The 17,576-nt window shown below is 39.5% G+C and overlaps 5 protein-coding genes across 5 annotated transcripts; 2 read left to right on the forward strand and 3 right to left on the reverse strand.

The window, feature by feature from the left end:
* Positions 1 to 973: 973 nt before the first annotated feature.
* On the forward strand, positions 974 to 1,742 carry LOC140748498 (uncharacterized). Its single transcript, XM_073081310.1, has 2 exons — positions 974 to 1,024; positions 1,311 to 1,742. Exons 1-2 carry the CDS (start codon positions 974 to 976, stop codon positions 1,740 to 1,742), a joined length of 483 nt encoding a protein of 160 aa, XP_072937411.1.
* A 2,768-nt stretch (positions 1,743 to 4,510) lies between these two features.
* On the forward strand, positions 4,511 to 5,473 carry LOC140748661 (chorion class A protein Ld2/Ld41-like). The gene is made up of 2 exons (XM_073081504.1): positions 4,511 to 4,570; positions 5,022 to 5,473. Exons 1-2 carry the CDS (start codon positions 4,520 to 4,522, stop codon positions 5,466 to 5,468), a joined length of 498 nt encoding a protein of 165 aa, XP_072937605.1. The 5' UTR covers positions 4,511 to 4,519; the 3' UTR covers positions 5,469 to 5,473.
* Positions 5,474 to 9,923: 4,450 nt separating this feature from the next.
* LOC140748499 (uncharacterized) lies at positions 9,924 to 10,956 on the reverse strand. Its single transcript, XM_073081312.1, has 2 exons — positions 10,902 to 10,956; positions 9,924 to 10,285 (listed from the first exon to the last, which is right to left on the reverse strand). The coding sequence occupies exons 1-2, from the start codon at positions 10,954 to 10,956 to the stop codon at positions 9,924 to 9,926; spliced, it is 417 nt and encodes a 138-aa protein (XP_072937413.1).
* Positions 10,957 to 12,228: 1,272 nt separating this feature from the next.
* LOC140748500 (chorion class CB protein M5H4-like) lies at positions 12,229 to 13,349 on the reverse strand. Its single transcript, XM_073081313.1, has 2 exons — positions 13,302 to 13,349; positions 12,229 to 12,720 (listed from the first exon to the last, which is right to left on the reverse strand). The coding sequence occupies exons 1-2, from the start codon at positions 13,347 to 13,349 to the stop codon at positions 12,229 to 12,231; spliced, it is 540 nt and encodes a 179-aa protein (XP_072937414.1).
* Positions 13,350 to 15,266: 1,917 nt separating this feature from the next.
* On the reverse strand, positions 15,267 to 16,039 carry LOC140748501 (chorion class A protein Ld19-like). The gene is made up of 2 exons (XM_073081314.1): positions 15,989 to 16,039; positions 15,267 to 15,617 (listed from the first exon to the last, which is right to left on the reverse strand). Exons 1-2 carry the CDS (start codon positions 16,037 to 16,039, stop codon positions 15,267 to 15,269), a joined length of 402 nt encoding a protein of 133 aa, XP_072937415.1.
* Positions 16,040 to 17,576: the final 1,537 nt, after the last annotated feature.

The following is a 17,576-nucleotide window of genomic DNA, read 5'->3' on the forward strand; positions in this document are numbered from 1 at the left end:
CTGATAGTATTTATCAGAAAAAATTAACACTGCATCACCAAATTTGTACACGCAGTTAACGAAAGAAGATGAAGAGGGCTGAATTTCTCAAAAAATCTAAAACAATTGATAGTGACATATTTAGTTCCTATCACAATATGTTCTTTTCTGCATATTACTTTTACAAAATAATGTCGATGTTTCACATCTGCCAGGCGTCCCGTGACGGCTCACAATTTTTGATGTGAAACATCTATAGCCGCACGTAAAACCGATTTCTGGCGTGGCGACGCATGCCACGCTATACGATGGTATATATATACAGTCTATACGACCCGCGTGGCGGAGCGGTCACCATACCGGTTTGACGCGCAGGGTTTCGGGTTCCATCCCCGGCCAGACATAAATCTAAATGATGAATTTAGGTTTCTGTTTCTGGGTCTAGGTGTTTGTGTATTTGTCCCTGTGTGTGGCCACGGCACCCACGACACAGGCAATCCTAGTGTGGGGCTGTGAGTGTAGAAAGCATATTTTTTTTAAGTAAAAATAATTACATTTTTAAATTTATAGTTGTAACATCGTTTTGTGTGAAGTCTACAAATATGCACTTGGCCAGCGCGGTGGACTATGGCCTAATCCTTCTCATTCTGAGAGGAGACCCGTGCCCAGCAGTGGGATAGTAATGGGTTGGTGATGATCTTAAACCAGACCATTAAAAACGTAACCATCATTTCAATTAAACGATTTTTTATGGTAATAATGTGTTATCTTGTGTTGATGAAACTTTTGCATAAATAAAAGATAGCACATTAATATCAGTTGCAAAAACTTATAACAACAATAAAACAGAATTATAGAATAAGGTCAGCCACGTGGTTTAATTAATAGCCCTAATCTCACGTTTAATTACGAAATATTCTACTGAATGTAGGTTAATTAGTATATAAGCGTGGGTTTTCCAAGCAGATCATTGTGGAATCATCATTCAACAAACATGTCTACTTTTGCCGTCTTCGTCCTCGCTGTTCAGGCCTGCCTGATCCAGGTGAGTTGTGTACTGTCCCACTGGGCACTGGTCACCTTTCTGACTAAGAGAGATTTAAGCTACAGCTGGCTACGCTGGCCAAGGGCGGATTTGTGGACTTCACTTTTGAGATTTTTTTAAAACCTTCAGGCGTGTTTCCTCACGATCATGAAAAATCAGAGGTGCGACTGGTATTTGAATCTTGAACTTTCTGACTGTGACGACGAATTTCAATGACTAGATTATCACTCCCTTTACATACAATATATGAACGCTATTTATTAATAATCATAACATAACTTTTCAGACCGCATTCAGCCAGTGCATCGGAGCTGGTCTTTACGGTGCTGGAATCGGCTACGGCTATGACGGGCTAGGCTACGGTTACGGCGGACTTGGCTGCGGCGGCTGTGGAGGTCTGGGCTATGGTGCCTACGGTTATAACGGACTTGGCTACGGCGGACTCGGCTACGGCGCCTACGGTTTCGACGGACTCGGCTACGGCGGACTTGGCTGCGGTGGAGCGTACGGCGGCGCTGGTATTGGTGAGGTCGCCGTCGCTGGCGAGCTGCCCGTCGCCGGTGTCACCGCCGTTGCTGGACAGGTGCCCATCCTCGGCGCTGTGGAGTTCGGAGGCCCCGTCTGCGCTGGTGGTTCCGTCACTATCGCTGGTTCCTGCGCTTGCGGATGCGGCGGTCCCTATGGCGCTGGTCCCTATGGAGCTGGTTACTTCTACTGAGAAAATCTGACAATACCGATCTGATTTTAAAGCAAATAATAAAAATTTAGCAATGCTATGCCATGGTTTTTATTTGGACATATTTAAAAGTCAATATAGGTTTTAAAAGATTATATAAAAAATCGCTTCTTATGTATTTCATATATCGGTATTTAAATGAATAAGACCATCGATCATCAAGATGATCATCAAGAATCATCAGTACACAAAAGAATACAATAACAGGGGGGCTAGCCAAGTTGACATTCTACAATCGCTTACGCTGTAGAAACGCTAAAATGTATGAAAATATCGATGGTCACGTGGTCAAATTAGCGAAGCAAATGCAGTGATAACATAATGGGTGAAACTTGCCCTCTTAACAGGGATTCCAAGGTTAAAAAATATAACAATAAAATACAAACGACTTCTATATATTTCGTTGGATAACAATGTAAATAGCGTGTCCAACTTCAGAGATATGTATTTAAATAATGTTGGTTTTGCAACATTTATATAAAATATTTTTCACTTTGTAACATGGAAGTCAGTTGTATTTTTTTGTAATTTTTTTTTTCACCTTGTTTAGTGATGTCTTACTAACGTTTATATTAATTAATCTTATTTATAAATCTGAAATAAAGGAATTTTATTTTATTTTTGCCAGGCGTCCCGTGACGGCTCACATTTTTTTTAATAATAATTTTTATTTTAGACTCCAGTTTCAATCAGTAGAAAATCAATATTTTCTAGCTTCCAGGATAAGGCTCCACGAGCATTTTCCAGAAGATAGATTGCGAGCTTCTTATTTCAATCCTTGACTTCCCAGTCTTCAAACACAGCTTTGCGACGCGAATTATAGCGTCTTTCCGCTGTTTGTAATTCTATGGATTAATGCACTGTAAACTGTGGATTATAGTAACAGAGTACTCTAAGGCTCTTCGGTATTCTAATATTTGTTGGTTTATCGGCCTTGTTATTTGAAGCCATGTTTCCATTTCAAATTTTAAAGTAAAAGAGCAAAGTGAGAAATAATAATAATTGACTATCGTTTGACAAATTATTTAATAATCACGCATCATTGAGATTACGTATTCGTACGGATTCGTCTGCGCTACTGAGATCATTAAGAATATATTTCTTATAATGTTGTTATAGCTTTCGAAAGTTTGTACTAGTATTTTTAAATATTGATTTTTTTTTATATTTACCAGAAAAACTGACTGATGACTGTTTCTACGTGAAAAGGCAAATAAAAGTATGCCAGACAAGTCTGAGATACAACTTTATACGTAGGAAACATGAAAATAGTATTGATATCTTACTCAGATTTTACATTTATATCTTACTATTGTAGGTTACAAAAACAACATTTTTTTGTGTTCTTACTTACTTATTTATAGCGGAAAATATGCTTTTTAGACGTGATGTTAAGTTAGACATGACCGCGTTCATGCCGAGTGGCGCGCTTTTTAAGACATCGTACAAAGCGATAAGTATAGATATCCGGATTTACGACACCTATTTCCTGTAAATGTTATACTTGTTCTCTTATACGAATGGTAAATCTAGTAAAATACATTATATTTAAAGAAAAAAACTTATATAGGCATACGCGTATGGACAATCCAAAACCGTATATGCAATAAAAAAAAAATTGCAATTTTTGACATGTCGCTTTATACGTAGGGACCGTCGATTTCACCGGGTAAGGTATGCAATTTTACGTTCTAGGTTTGATACTAAGTATTAATTAATCTAAATGCAATTTTGATTTGCAAATAATTTTATTATGAAACTAATAAATATACAAATAATTTATGGCAGAAAATGGAATACAGTTATATCAATTATAAATATTTATGTCAAGATTACATTTCATGTCAAATTATTACATACTAGTTTTTGCCCGCGGCTTCACCCGCGTTCAAAGGAAAATAATATAACATACTAACATACATAAAACTGTAAATTCGTACCTTCAACTTTCCTAAAGATCATCACTTAATCAAATGCATAGTTTACGATTCAATCCTTACTAATATCGATTAAAATAATCGATGTTTTGGGTCCAAAAGATCGATTCTCCGATTAATCGATCTTAGATCGCCATCCCTAGTTCCCGTGGGTTTTCCGGGATGAAAACTATCCTATGTCCTTTCTCGGGTCTCAGACTATCTTTTAACAAAATTTCATTAAAATCGGTTCAGGCGTGAAGAAGAGATAACCAGACAGACAGACAGAGTTACTTTTGGATTTATAATATTAGTAAGGATTTCTGTCTAATAAGAGCAGTTGAGTGCTGACATTTTACGGATTGAAGGGTGTGGTAAGAGTAATATACTTATCCATAGCATTCCAACTTAGTCCTCAGATAGCAACACATCTGTGGCCGACCTCAGGTAGAATTCTTAATGTTATCTGGGGTTGATTACGCATGTCCATGGGCGACAGTAGCCACTTAGCATCAGGTGATATGCATGCTTTCTCGCTACTTTCATATTAGGAAAAAGTAAAAAAAAAACATATTTGAATACATAGTTGTAAAATCGTTTTGTGTAAAATATCTTAAACCAAATCAATATAAACGTAATCAGTAATTCAATGAAACACATTAATATAAGTTGAAAAAACTCACAATAACAATAAAACAGAATTATAGAATTAGGTCAGCCACGTGGTTTATTAAAAGCCCTAATCTCACGTTTAATTACGAAATATAGTATTGATTGTAGGTTAATTAGTATATAAGCGTGGGTTTTCCAAACAGATCATTGTGGAATCATCATTCAACAAACATGTCTACTTTTGCCTTCTTCGTCCTCGCTGTTCAGGCCTGCCTGATCCAGGTGAGTTGTGTACTGTACCACTGGGCACTGGTCTCCTCTCTTGCTAAGAGAGATTTAAGCTAAAGCTATCCATGGCGCTGGCCAAGGATTAGGACTTTTAACATGTTGGTCTTCAATCATTACTGTCCTAATTCTGGACAAGGGTGTCATCTTGCAGTCAGCGGGATTTAGTCCGTAGTCCATCGCGCTGTCCAAATGCGAATTGGTAAACTTTATACACTGAGAACTTTAAAAAAAACTCAGTGTTATCTAACGATTTGTTCCTTCATCGTTATAGCACGTGATCAATAATTTGTAATATGCATTAAACTTTGAGAAATCAAAGAAGAGAAGCGTGCCTGGGTTTCTAACCTCTGACTTTTCGACTGAGAGGATGTGCTGCAACTGTAATATACTATGACTACTTTTACATATATGTGAACACTAATTATTTATAATCATGACTTTCCAGACCGCATTCAGCCAGTGTATCGGAGCTGGTCTTTATGGTGCTGGAATCGGCTACGGCTATGACGGGCTAGGCTACGGTTATGGCGGACTTGGCTGTGGCGGCTGCGGAGGTCTGGGCTACGGCGCCTACGGTTACGACGGACTTGGCTACGGCGGACTCGGCTACGGTGCCTACGGTTTCGACGGACTCGGCTACGGCGGACTTGGCTACGGCGGACTTGGCTGCGGTGGAGCGTACGGCGGCGCTGGTATCGGTGAGGTCGCCGTCGCTGGCGCGCTGCCCGTCGCCGGTGTCACCGCTGTCGCTGGACAAGTGCCCATCCTCGGCGCTGTGGAGTTCGGAGGCCCCGTCTGCGCTGGTGGCACCGTCACCATCGCTGGTTCCTGCGCCCGCGGATGCGGCGGTCCCTACGGCGCTGGTCCCTACGGAGCTGGTTACATCTACTGAGAAAATCTGACAATACCGATCTGATTTTGAAGCAAATAATAAAAATTTAGCAATGCTAAGCCATGTTTTTTTGTCCATACTCTAATGTCAATGCTGGTTTTAAAGGGTAAAAAACAATCCCTACTTATATATTCATTATAAACTTAGATGACATAAAAATACAATCGTTCAGTAACAAAAAAAATATCGTAAGTAGACAAAATAATTGCACACAGAATCAGTGATAGCCTAATTGCTTAAACTCGACCTAGTACTTTCTGGAAATCTTAGGAAATCTCACTTCTGGTATATCACATTGGATCTAATGATCCAAATTATATTTTACTAGAACGATGAAAACCTTTTGACAATCTGTGCGTCTGAGAATTAGTAAAAAAGTTTTCACAGGTGAGTGAAGTTTCAGTCCAAAATCCACCGCACTTAGCCAGCGCGGTGAACTATCACCTGAAGTCCCATCATTCCCAGATGCGACCCGTATCCAGCAGTGGCTCATTAATGGCTTTACTTATATAGCAATCCAATTACATACATAAACAAAAAAGAGACACTACACAAAGCTAGTCATTAAATTGTGAAATCAAAATTAATTTAAAATTAATAGGTAAATACCTATGGGTTTGCACAGCATTACAAGAAACAAATTCAATCACAAAACAATCTAATACATATAGATATTAAAGTTTCTAGGTGTTAAAATTAAAGTTACAAGTTTATTTTTCAAACATTTATTCTCCAACATTTAATTTATTAACAAACAAGTTTAATAGATATCAGTAAATTGTGGAAACCCAGGCACACACGTCCCAAAAATGGCAACATAACCTGAAGAAGCAACCAGGCCTTGAAACTCCACAGCGCCGAGGATGGGCACCTGTCCAGCGACGAGAGTGGTACCGGCGACGGGCAGCTCACCTGCGACGGCGACGTCACCCACGCCGGTACCACCGTAGGCCACGGTTTCAAGAGGCCTGGTGTAAAGGGCTTGTGTTACAGGTCCAGGTGCTGCATTGTAAGGGTTGCATTGGCTGAAGACACTCTGTAAAATTTAACAATATTAACAACTGTACGGAATATATAACCCCCCAAATTTCACAAACCACGGCGCTATATTATATTACATTGTATATTCGACGTAAAAATAAGAACAAGTAATTAATTAAATCAAATCAAAAAACCCGACTGCACTATAAAAGCTAAAGTAGAATTTCCAAAAACGGTGAAATAGGCGTGAATATTATCCTATTTTATCCTCGTAGTAAATAACCTATGAGTAAAATTTCGAGCACTCTAAAGTTCAGCGGTTTTCCTTTGCGTTAATCTTTATCACAGGAACTACTCATTTAGTCAGACAGTTATCTCAATGTGTTTTATATCTGTATAATTTATGTGGAATATCTTTTAAGTTCCTTTATTTTGATATCCTACTCGATAGGTTTGGATAACTTTTTTTAAAACTGTGTTATTATTTCGCAAGAACAATCCACCATTTACGCTCAATAAAATATATAACTTCAGTAATTCAAAGTTCCGGTCGTTATTTTACTTCGTAATGTGTAGAATTACATTATTTTTATCCAACAAGCCAAATAAAAAAAAATCATAGTGTTTGCTTCAAAATTGACGGTTGTTCAAATGAACTTTTAACCCTAATTTACCCTCTACGGGGTTGATTTTTCGAAAGGGGATAGATAGATGTGTCCTTGTTCTTACCCAGAAAGCCAAATACTAAATTTTATAGTAGTTGCTTCAAAATTAAAGGATTTCAAAAAAACTGTTTTTCCCTATTTTACCCTCTTAGGGGCGGAATTTCCAAAATGCTTTTCATAGTATTTATTTACGCTATATAGCAAACCCATGTGCAAAATTTCGGAACTCTAAGCTGAGCGGTTTTGGCTGTACGACTCTTGACTCCGAAGTCACCACTGACACTCTTATTCCAGCTTTATAACGGAAGTAACGTTGCTGTATTTCTCTTAGAAGAGATGAGATATTTATCCGAAACGTTCAACTTAGTCCTCAGGGGTAGTGACGTGTAGCCGACCTGAGGAATCTAATCTTGTTGGTGTTTGATTACATGGCCCGTGGGCGTCAATAGCCACTTACCATCAGGTGGACTCCATGCTCGTCTGCTACTTCAATATTATAAAAAAATTACATACCATAAAGAAACAAGTCTGCACACACAGAAGTATATATATTGAAGACATGTTTCTTTGATTGTTTGTTTAACAGTGGTGTTTGAAAAATATGGCCTTTCTTTTTTATACCCAAAATTGTCTAAACATGTGCCATAGTAATTAAAAAACGTAACATAAGATAATAATTTACATATGAGTACGAAGGTGTAAGTCGCAATTGATAAGTAAAATTTGAATAATTTGGTAATAAAATATCAATTTGGTATTGATGAAAGGGACGGATGAGTCGTTTTTTAAGGTTTCGTACGAAAGAACAAAAAAGGATCACGCTTTTCATTTTTTCCTCTATCAATCTAGTTTATTCTATTTCTCCAACAACAAAGTGTTCTATAACCTACAAAAAAAACAATGTGAGCCGTCACGGGACGCCTGGCAGATGTGAAACATCGACATTATTTTGTAAAAGTAATATGCAGAAAAGAACATATTGTGATAGGAACTAAATATGTCATAATGATAAAATAAAATATTACGATATTTGCGCATGGCGACGCGTCGCCACACCGTACACACTACTGCATATAGACTATATATATACCATCGTATAGCGTGCGGCATGCGTCGCCACGCCAGAAATCGGTTTTACGTGCGGCTATAGATGTTTCACATCAATAAATATTTGTGTTGTAAAAGTGACGAGTGCAATTATTTTTCTCACAAAAAGAAGGAACTCGAAAAAAAAGAAATAATAAATATAGTTCAAAAAACTAAAAAAACACGCTTTTATGATAAAATTAACTAAAAAGTAGAAAATCTAAATGAATCTAGGAATCAATTAAGGAACAGTAAATAGTATAATTGTGAAATAAATCTACAAAGTTTGAACGAAATCTGGCCGTTTAAAGTGGGTCAAAATCGCGCCCAAAGAAGTCGGTTACAAACATACAAACAAACATACAAGTGAAGCTAATAAAAAGCGTGTAAAAATAAACAATCGGACCGAGATTTGAACCCGGGTTTTCTGCGTTTTAAGACACCCGATTTTCCGACTGAGCTATTCTAACTGCGAAAATGGTGGCGAAATTTAGCTTCGTATTCGAATGATATTGTAGGAGGTTTTCAATCAATGAAAACGGTTAAAACGACATTTTCTGAAAATAAAACCAAGCTAGATCGATTTATACGAGTAGCTCCCGAAACCTCCTGCATATAAAATTTCAAGGAAATCATTGGAGCCGTTTTTCGATCGTTGATCGTTGATATATATATATATATATACATATATGTATACAAGAATTGCTCGTTTAAAGGTATTAGATAGATAGCGACGTGGTGTTTGAACTTCAGTTGGTTCTAAATTCGGAGTTGTTAATATTGCTAAATTTTCAGAGCGTATTCAGCCAATGCCTCGACTCTTACGATGCAGCACCTGGGCCCATAACCCAATCCCTTGACACCAGGCTGTTGGGATCGTGGCTACGGTACCGGCGTGGGTGAGGTCACCGTTGCTGGTGAGCTGCCCGTCGCCGGTACCATCCTCGTCGCTGGACAGGTGCCCATCCTCGACGCTGTGGAGGTACATATGTGCTCAAGGTACTCAAGGTGGCCCGATATTTACTGATAAACTTGTTTTTTTTTTAATAATAATTATTATATTGTACAACTTATTAATAAATAAATAAATAATTATTTAAAATTAATTTTAAAAATATACTGGTAACTTTCATTCTAACACCTAACTCCTGTACTTTAATACCTATCTATAATCGTGTTATATTAGATTAATTTTGTGATGTTTCTTTTAATGCTGTGCACAAAAGTACAAAATTTAATAACTATCTTTGCTGGATATAGGTCGCGTCTCGGGATTATAGGATTTCAGGCCATAGTCCACCGCGCTGGCTAAGTGCGGTAAACTTTATACACATGCGAATTTTTTTTCAAGAATTATCGGACGTACAGATATCTTAATAGGTTTTCAACTAGGTGATAATTGGGATTTGATATGTATATTACTTTGAAAAATAGAGGCGTGTCTGGGATTTGAACCTCGGTCCCCCTAGTTGCGATTTTCAACAATAAGCCTATCGATACATATTATTTAAGCGTGTTCTTTTGTATAATGATGATTTTTTGATATCGGTTGTCAGTTGCTTATTAATGTAAATACCTATATAAAGTAAAAATACATAAAAAGCATTTTTTTAATCTTTTAAAACGAATATTGACTTTTAAATATAGACAAAGAAAAACCATGGCTTAGCAATGCTATTTTTTATTATTTGCTTCAAAATCAGATCGGTATTGTCAGATTATCTCAGTAGATGTAACCAGCTCCGTAGGGACCGCCGCATCCGCAGGCGCAGGAACCAGCGATGGTGACGGTGCCACCAGCGCAGACGGGGCCTCCGAACTCCACAGCGCCGAGGATGGGCACTTGTCCAGCGACAGCGGTGACACCGGCGACGGGCAGCGCGCCAGCGACGGCGACCTCACCGATACCAGCGCCGCCGTACGCTCCACCGCAGCCAAGTCCGCCGTAGCCAAGTCCGCCATAGCCGAGTCCGTCGAAACCGTAGGCACCGTAGCCGAGTCCGCCGTAGCCCAGTCCGTCGTAACCGTAGGCGCCGTAGCCCAGACCTCCGCAGCCGCCACAGCCAAGTCCGCCATAACCATAGCCTAGCCCGTCATAGCCGTAGCCGATTCCAGCACCGTAAAGACCAGCTCCGATGTACTGGCTGAATGCGGTCTGGAAAGTTATGATTATTCATAAATAAGGTTCACATATACGTAAAAATCGTCTATTTAAAGCATGTCCTCTTAGTCGAAAAATCTGAGGTTAGAATCCTTATCCTTAATTCCTCAAAGCTTAATGCGTATTACAAATTATTGATCACTTGCTAAGTATAATGATGAAGGAACAAATCGTTAGTTAGTACTGAGTTCTTTAAAAACGATCTCAAAAGTGAGTGAAGTCTACCAATTTGCAATTGGCCACTGCGGTGGACTATGGCCTAAATCTCTCTTACTGTGAGAGGAGACCAGTGCCCAGCAGTGAGGCAGTAATGGATTGAAGATAAAGTTAAGTAAAGTCAAACAATTTGGCCTTGGTCCACTCAATGAACTATGACCTAATCCCACTCTGAGAGGACAAACCTGCCCAGAATTAGGACAATAATGATTGAAAACCGAGGTGTAAAAAGTCTACCAATCCTTGGCCAGCGTAAAGGACGGCTAAAGCTTAGATCTCTCTTAGTCAGAGAGGAGACTAGAACCCAGTGGGACAGTACACAACTCACCTGGATCAGGCAGGCCTGAACAGCGAGGACGAAGAAGGCAAAAGTAGACATGTTTGTTGAATGATGATTCCACAATGATCTGTTTGGAAAACCCACGCTTATATACTAATTAACCTACATTCAATATAATATTTCGTAATTAAACGTGAGATTAGGGCTATTAATTAAACCACGTGGCTGACCTAATTCTATGATTGTGTTTTATTGTTGTATTTTAAGTCTTATAATAGCCTTATACATTTTCATTTAAATGTTATTCCGATGTATAAGCATTGTTATTGGAAAGTTACATCCTAATTCGATTATCCGTTTTTGCTACAAGAACCCACCCATTCATTCTCGCAAACTTTCGGCTTTATAATATTAATAGGATGAATTTGATTATTATAAGACTGTTTTATCCAAATACGTTTTAACAAATAGACGAACAAAAAAATCCTAAGGACATTTTATTTCGCCAACAAATTGGATGTGACAGTGTTGTCTCCAGATTCGAACCATGAACTTTAAACATATACTTTTATTTTGGGTACGAGTTTTTGTTACATTATAGAAGTAGTAAACGGGTATGCACTATGCAGTCCACCTGTTGGTAAGTGACTTCTGCCTATGGGCATTTGTAATCAACACCAGATAAGTTGATTCCCAATTGAGGTCATCACAGATGCGCCGCTACCCGTGAGGACTAAGCTAGAACGGCTCGGAAAAGTATGTCTCCCTTACCACATCCTTCAAAACAGAACACTGCAGCATTTAACGCTGCTGTTATGAGGCGGAAAGAGGAAGAATAGATTAATGCTATCTTTGAGGATTAAGTTGAAACTCCTCAGATAAGTATATCTTCCTTAGCACTCTTCAAACCAACACAGCAGCGCTTGACAATAATGTTATGAGGCAAAAATAGGTGCGGTGGTGGTGTATCCAGAATTGAACCACTAAGGATTATATTATAATCTTCCCATTTCTTCATACATACTTCTTTTTGAGTGTGTATGATTGAAAATATACGGTTATTTTGGTATTAATTTGATTTCTATATCATCTTATCTTTTCTCGGAGTTTCAAAATTACTAGAATAAGTATACTTCGACCGAGGAGGTACCCCGCTATACTTATTTTTGGGGGCAAGCAGTTCTTGCCGTCAATAACACATGAGGTAACCATATGTTCGCGAAATCTATTTTTGTAAACCTTCAATTCCGGGTTGTAATAATGCAAAGAAATAGATATCAAAAAAATATATTTCTCTTAAAACGACACAAATATAAACTGTGCATCTACAACTACATAACACATACAATTACAAAACAGTTAAAATTAACTTCAGTAGTAGGGCCCACAGCCGCATCCAAGGGCATTGGGATAACCATTGTAACCGTAACCGTAACCGAATTCGGGATTAGGGTATCCCACAGGACCGGGAGCGGGACCAACTTCGTTAACAATGCCAATGTTACCGTTTCCACAACCATAGGACACCACACCTTGACCAGCGATAGGCAGAGGTCCTTCTAAAGCAACAACTCCAAGGAAGGGCAGTTGACCGGACACAGCTAAAGGTCCTTCAATAGCCATACTATCAGTCTGGACAGATACCCCACTTGGCGCGATTGGTGAAGAGCTCGTCACGTGGAATCCTCCGCCACTCGCAGCAGGGATGGCTGGGAAGGGACCACATCCTACTCCCGGAGCGAAGGGTGCGCCGTAACCCAATCCATTAGCAAGGGCAGCTTCTGCTACTAAACCAGGAGCAGCTAAACCATTACCAATGTAGCCGGGGTTGTATGGTCCTCCAATGCATTGGCCGGAGATTGACTGTAAAACGATTAATTCATTATCAGTTCTATTTCAAGATTAAGAAAGAGGATTCGAGCTATTAATGTCTGTAACCATGTAGAAATGTAGATCCTACCTAAAGGAATGAAAGATATTTTTTATCAGATTTTCGAAGGTGATAGAACCTTTTGTGTTTTGACTTAGGAGGTACCACCGCCACACCTGTTTCTGTCTAATAACAGCAGTTTTAAACGTTGCTCTGTTCTGGTTTGAAGGGGTAAGGGTGATAACTGGTAAGGAAGGTGTACTAATCTGAGTCTTTCCAACTTACTTCTTAGGGGTAGCAACGCATCTGTGGCCGATTTCCGGTAGGATTCTTATCTTGGGTTGATTACAGATTTCTATGGGTGTTGCTAGACACTTACTAACAAGTGGATTGTATGCACGCTACTAACATCTGTATTATAAAAAAAAAGTGGTTGGATGACTCAAAGTGGATAGCCACTGAAGACAGAAAGCACAGGCCTGGTCCAGCTGCCGCTAAGGGACCTATGACCAAAAGTCGATCTCCTAAGGCTAGCTAATACATGGATGGTATGGAAATAGAAAATATAACTCACCTGGACAAAGAAGGCCGAAGCGCAAACAAGTACAACCTTAGCAAACATTTTGTCTGATTGTTTGTTTGTTTGATGTGAAAGATGATTGTGGTATGATTACCTCGATACTCTAAAGGCTATATATACGAAAGGCTGTCACAATAACATAATCAAATTTCAGATAAAGGATTGATTATGAAAACTATTACATGCAACGTTATCAGTATTAACTCATATGTAATACTTATCAGTATAAATATCATTGGAAATGTTTCTTTTAATTATTTGAAGCTAATCGCTCCTTCACACAACACGATGGTTTCCTACGGTCTTTTGGTCTTCTGTGTTCAAGTCTTTTTATATCAGGTAATCATTTTTTTCTTTTCTACAACTCAAAACATGTATGAAGCATATTTACGTGGTGTTGAAATTGTGCTTGACTTAGCTTCACTAGGAATCCATATCGAGTCTAACACACACACACGCAGTCACACACACACACACATGAGAGAGAGCAAAAACAAGCTAACTGTCCAATAACAGACTCCTAAAATGCATTTCTCTCATTTCTTACTGTACACATGAGACAAAGCACAAAGATTTCATAATTTTGTCGTGTTTGCTAAAGACAAAGAAATCTTATTATGTATAAAGATTTCCACTGATTCATATGAGCCGAGCTTAGTTCTCGGGAGTGACAACATATTTGTGATTAGCTTCAAGTAGAACCTGTTCTATATGGAGTTGGGACATGTTGGGTTCAGATGTCCATACAAACATTCACTTAACGTCCAATGGAAATACTGTTTGCTTTTTAAATTATTTAACGACAATATCATCAATTTTATTTTTATTTTCAGACTGTTTTCTCTCAGTGCATAGGCCCAGGTGTACCAGGCTATGGGTACCCTAACTTAGCTCCAGGGTACCCTGGCATAGCGGAACCTTTAGGTCCACTAGGCTTAGATCCGTTTGCACTTGGGGCCTACGGCGGAGCTGGTGTTGGTGAAGTCAACGTTGTTGGGGAGCTGCCCGTCGCCGGTACCACCGTCGTCGCTGGACAGGTACCTATCCTGGGTGCTGTGGAGTTCAGTGGCGTTATACCAGCTGGTGGTATTGTGTCAGTGTCTGGAACTTGCTCCTGTGGTTGCGGGTTCAATGCTCCGTTTGTTTTTTAGACTAATTAGTTAATAAATTGTTATGAAAGTTACGTGTTTTTTTTATTGTGCCACACTTTTGTATGATACAATTACAAAAGATTCCCTCCTGTTATGTGTCCCTGTGTTTATATTCATGTGTGTTCATGTGTTCCTATATTTTATGTATATGTGTTTCTTTACGACTATAAGTGGCTTAATCCATTAAGGAAATTGAGGATAGAGGTGTCCTTTTTAACCGATTTCAAAAAAGGAGGAGGTTGCTCAATTCGATCGTATATATATTTTTATCTTAATCAACCCTTGATTAACAATATTACTTCCAGAAAACACGGATATCGTTTATATTAAAATTTTTGTATCTATATTAAAAGTTATAATTGGTTCAGTTGTTTCAAAGCAAAATCAACGGTTTCTTAATAAAAACATTTTTGGAAACAAAACAGTTTCAGAATCCGCAAATCAAAATAAATCAAATCATTTATTTGCAGTATGAAATAATATAATTATTTTTAAATCGTTTCAAAGTTCATGCACTGTGGCGCCATCTAGAAGCGACTTGCAACAAAATTATCTAAATATACTAACTGTCATAGAAATCTGTCTTTAAATCCACTATCAGATGACAGTATATCCGCATGTTCTGAATCGCACTGTTGATTTTTTTATAATATTTCACAATACTTGTTATTTCACATTAAATTTATGCAAACTTTTTAAAAGCAGAGCAATTTTATGGTCTATCAGGAAATGAGAAAAAACCAAACTAAATCAGATCGTATGCTACAATATTTTATTGGTAAGTATAATTTTAAGCATTGGGTCGTTCTTAGTAGATGTAGCCAGCGCCGTAGGGACCAGCACATCCGCAGGCGCAGGAGCCAGCGATGGAAACGGTGCCACCAGCGCAGACGGGGCCTCCGAACTCCACAGCGCCGAGGATGGGAACCTGTCCAGCGACGAGGGTGGTACCGGCGACGGGCAGCTCACCAGCGACGGCGACCTCACCGATACCGGCGCCGCCGTAGGCTCCGACAGGTCCGGTGGCGAGAGGACCGGCGAAAGGTCCAGCAATGGGTCCAGCGAGAGGTCCGGCCCAGCCAGCACCGAGGGGTCCAGCGATACCGCAAGGACCAGCCAGAGGAGCGGCTAGGGGTCCGATGCACTGGCTGAATACATTCTGAAAATTATAGACTTTTTTTTAATATTTATTCAATTATGAAAATTATGTGAACCAGGATGGTATTTGAACTTCTATAAGTTCTTAAATAGAAATAATCTTTATATTTGTACCTGACTGGGCAGGGTTGTGTTTTTCGAGTATTTGTATGTGAATCTTTAGCACGTCCTACAGTCTATGACTGTTATCATGTTATGAAGTGTCGTTGGATTCGTCTACATTGTAAGCTATATTACTTCCCTTTTCAGTTAATTTATTTTCTACATACGCTTTTTTTTAACAATAATTGCTAGTGTATACATAATTATATGGTAGTTAGTGGAAAAGTTTCGTAGGAAGTCGAATTAAAAACAAAATGATTTTGAACTTACCTGTACCAGGCAAGCCTGGACGCAGAGGAGAGCGAAGGCGAAGGTGGACATGATGGTGTTTATTCAACGGAGATGTTCCCAGAATGACTTGCCATCGACACGGTAATGCTTTTATATAACGCAGCGTCTGCTGTAACACTGACCAATGTTGCATGTGCATGGAAAGTGGTGTCGAAAAAGTCATACATAGAAAATTAAATGTTATTAATAATAACTCAGTAGAAATTTTACGTGATTTTTTCAATGTTCATATAGATGATTTTGAAATATTTAATAGCTCAATAATATGTCCCATGGTTATTATGATAAGTCCGATGGCATTTGTTTTGAGCGTCGGTGTCTACAGACATAGAACGTACGAGTACCAGACACAGCCACTTGACGGTAAGTGGCTACTTAGATAAGATATTCCTACCTGAGGTCGGTCACATGTGCGCCCCTAAGTATCCCTCTCCACGCGTGTGGTAAGTCTCCCTTACCACATCCTTCAAACTAAAACACGGCATCGTTTAACACTGCTGTTATTAGGCAGAAATAGATGTGGTGGTGTTTTTTTTTTTATAATATAGAAGTAGCAGACGAGCATGCAGTCCACCTGATGGTAAGTGGCTACTGCCGCCCAAAGACATTTGTAATCAACCCCAGATAGGATTAGATATTCCTACCTGAGGTCGGCCACAGATGCGCCGCTACCCCTGAGGACTAAGCTGGAACGCCTCGAAAAAGTCTGTCTCCCTTCAAACCGGAACACAGCATTGCCTAACACTGCTGTTATTAGGCAGAAATAGGTATGGCGGTGGTGCCGCCGGAGTCGAACCACAAAGGGTTCTACCACCTTCAACGGTGATGCTGCCGGAAAGGAACTATAAGGGGTTCTTTTAGAATTTTCGAATACCTCTGCTTGTAGTTTGGATTTTACCAATATTCATAGCAAAGTATGGACTATGGTGGAAAGTATGGATATGGAGTATCTGACTGATGTTGATAAAGTGTTTGTTAATGGTGCTAGAAACCTTTGTGGTTTGACTCCCGCGGCACCACCGCCTGTTAGATACTCCGGGATCTCCGACGGAACGCTACCGGAGTCGGAGTTCGGGCTCAGCCCTGAGAGAGCAGTTTTCGCTCCTCCCACACTCTCTGGTGTTTACGACGGTATGCAACCACACATACCGACGTCCTTCCCGGGGTCGCTTACTGGACGGTTCGAGCTCCCACTCTTGCTCGCCAACCCCGGAAGCTCCCTTTTAGTCACCTCTTACGACAGGCAGGGGATACCGTAGCCCTATTCTAATTCCGGAACTACAGGAACAACCTATTTCTACCTACTAACCGCAGTGTTAAGCGCTGCTGTGTTGTGGGTAAGGGAAACATATTTTTCCAAGGCGTTCCAGCATAGTCCTCACGGGGGCGTATCTGTGGCATACCTTAGATAGAACTCTAATCTTATCTGGGGTTGATTACAGATGTCCATGGGGGGCAGAAGTCACTTACCATCAGGTGGAGTGCATGGTCGTTTGCTACTCTTATATTATAAATAAATTGATACTGACCATCTCAATATATAGAGTGCATGCTCGTCTGCTATATT

This window comes from Epargyreus clarus, unplaced genomic scaffold (assembly GCF_041222505.1).
Source record: "Epargyreus clarus isolate Ecla_fem2 unplaced genomic scaffold, WU_Ecla_fem_2.2 ptg000016l, whole genome shotgun sequence".
In the NCBI taxonomy this organism is placed as follows: domain Eukaryota; kingdom Metazoa; phylum Arthropoda; class Insecta; order Lepidoptera; family Hesperiidae; genus Epargyreus; species Epargyreus clarus.

What these genes read in the sequence shown, in the direction of transcription:
- LOC140748498 (XM_073081310.1), top strand. Translation starts at nt 974, where the DNA reads ATGTCTACTTTTGCCGTCTTCGTCCTCGCTGTTCAGGCCTGCCTGATC. An exon ending in TTCAGGCCTGCCTGATCCAG is followed by an intron (nt 1,025 to 1,310) that starts GTGAGTTGTGTA and finishes ATAACTTTTCAG; the next exon opens with ACCGCATTCAGCCAGTGCAT.
- LOC140748499 (XM_073081312.1), bottom strand. Translation starts at nt 10,956, where the DNA reads ATGTCTACTTTTGCCTTCTTCGTCCTCGCTGTTCAGGCCTGCCTGATC. An exon ending in GGCCTGCCTGATCCAGGTGA is followed by an intron (nt 10,286 to 10,901) that starts GTTGTGTACTGT and finishes ATGACGGGCTAG; the next exon opens with GCTATGGTTATGGCGGACTT.
- LOC140748661 (XM_073081504.1), top strand. Translation starts at nt 4,520, where the DNA reads ATGTCTACTTTTGCCTTCTTCGTCCTCGCTGTTCAGGCCTGCCTGATC. An exon ending in TTCAGGCCTGCCTGATCCAG is followed by an intron (nt 4,571 to 5,021) that starts GTGAGTTGTGTA and finishes ATGACTTTCCAG; the next exon opens with ACCGCATTCAGCCAGTGTAT.
- LOC140748500 (XM_073081313.1), bottom strand. Translation starts at nt 13,349, where the DNA reads ATGTTTGCTAAGGTTGTACTTGTTTGCGCTTCGGCCTTCTTTGTCCAG. An exon ending in CTTCGGCCTTCTTTGTCCAG is followed by an intron (nt 12,721 to 13,301) that starts GTGAGTTATATT and finishes ATCGTTTTACAG; the next exon opens with TCAATCTCCGGCCAATGCAT.
- LOC140748501 (XM_073081314.1), bottom strand. Translation starts at nt 16,039, where the DNA reads ATGTCCACCTTCGCCTTCGCTCTCCTCTGCGTCCAGGCTTGCCTGGTA. An exon ending in TCCAGGCTTGCCTGGTACAG is followed by an intron (nt 15,618 to 15,988) that starts GTAAGTTCAAAA and finishes TATAATTTTCAG; the next exon opens with AATGTATTCAGCCAGTGCAT.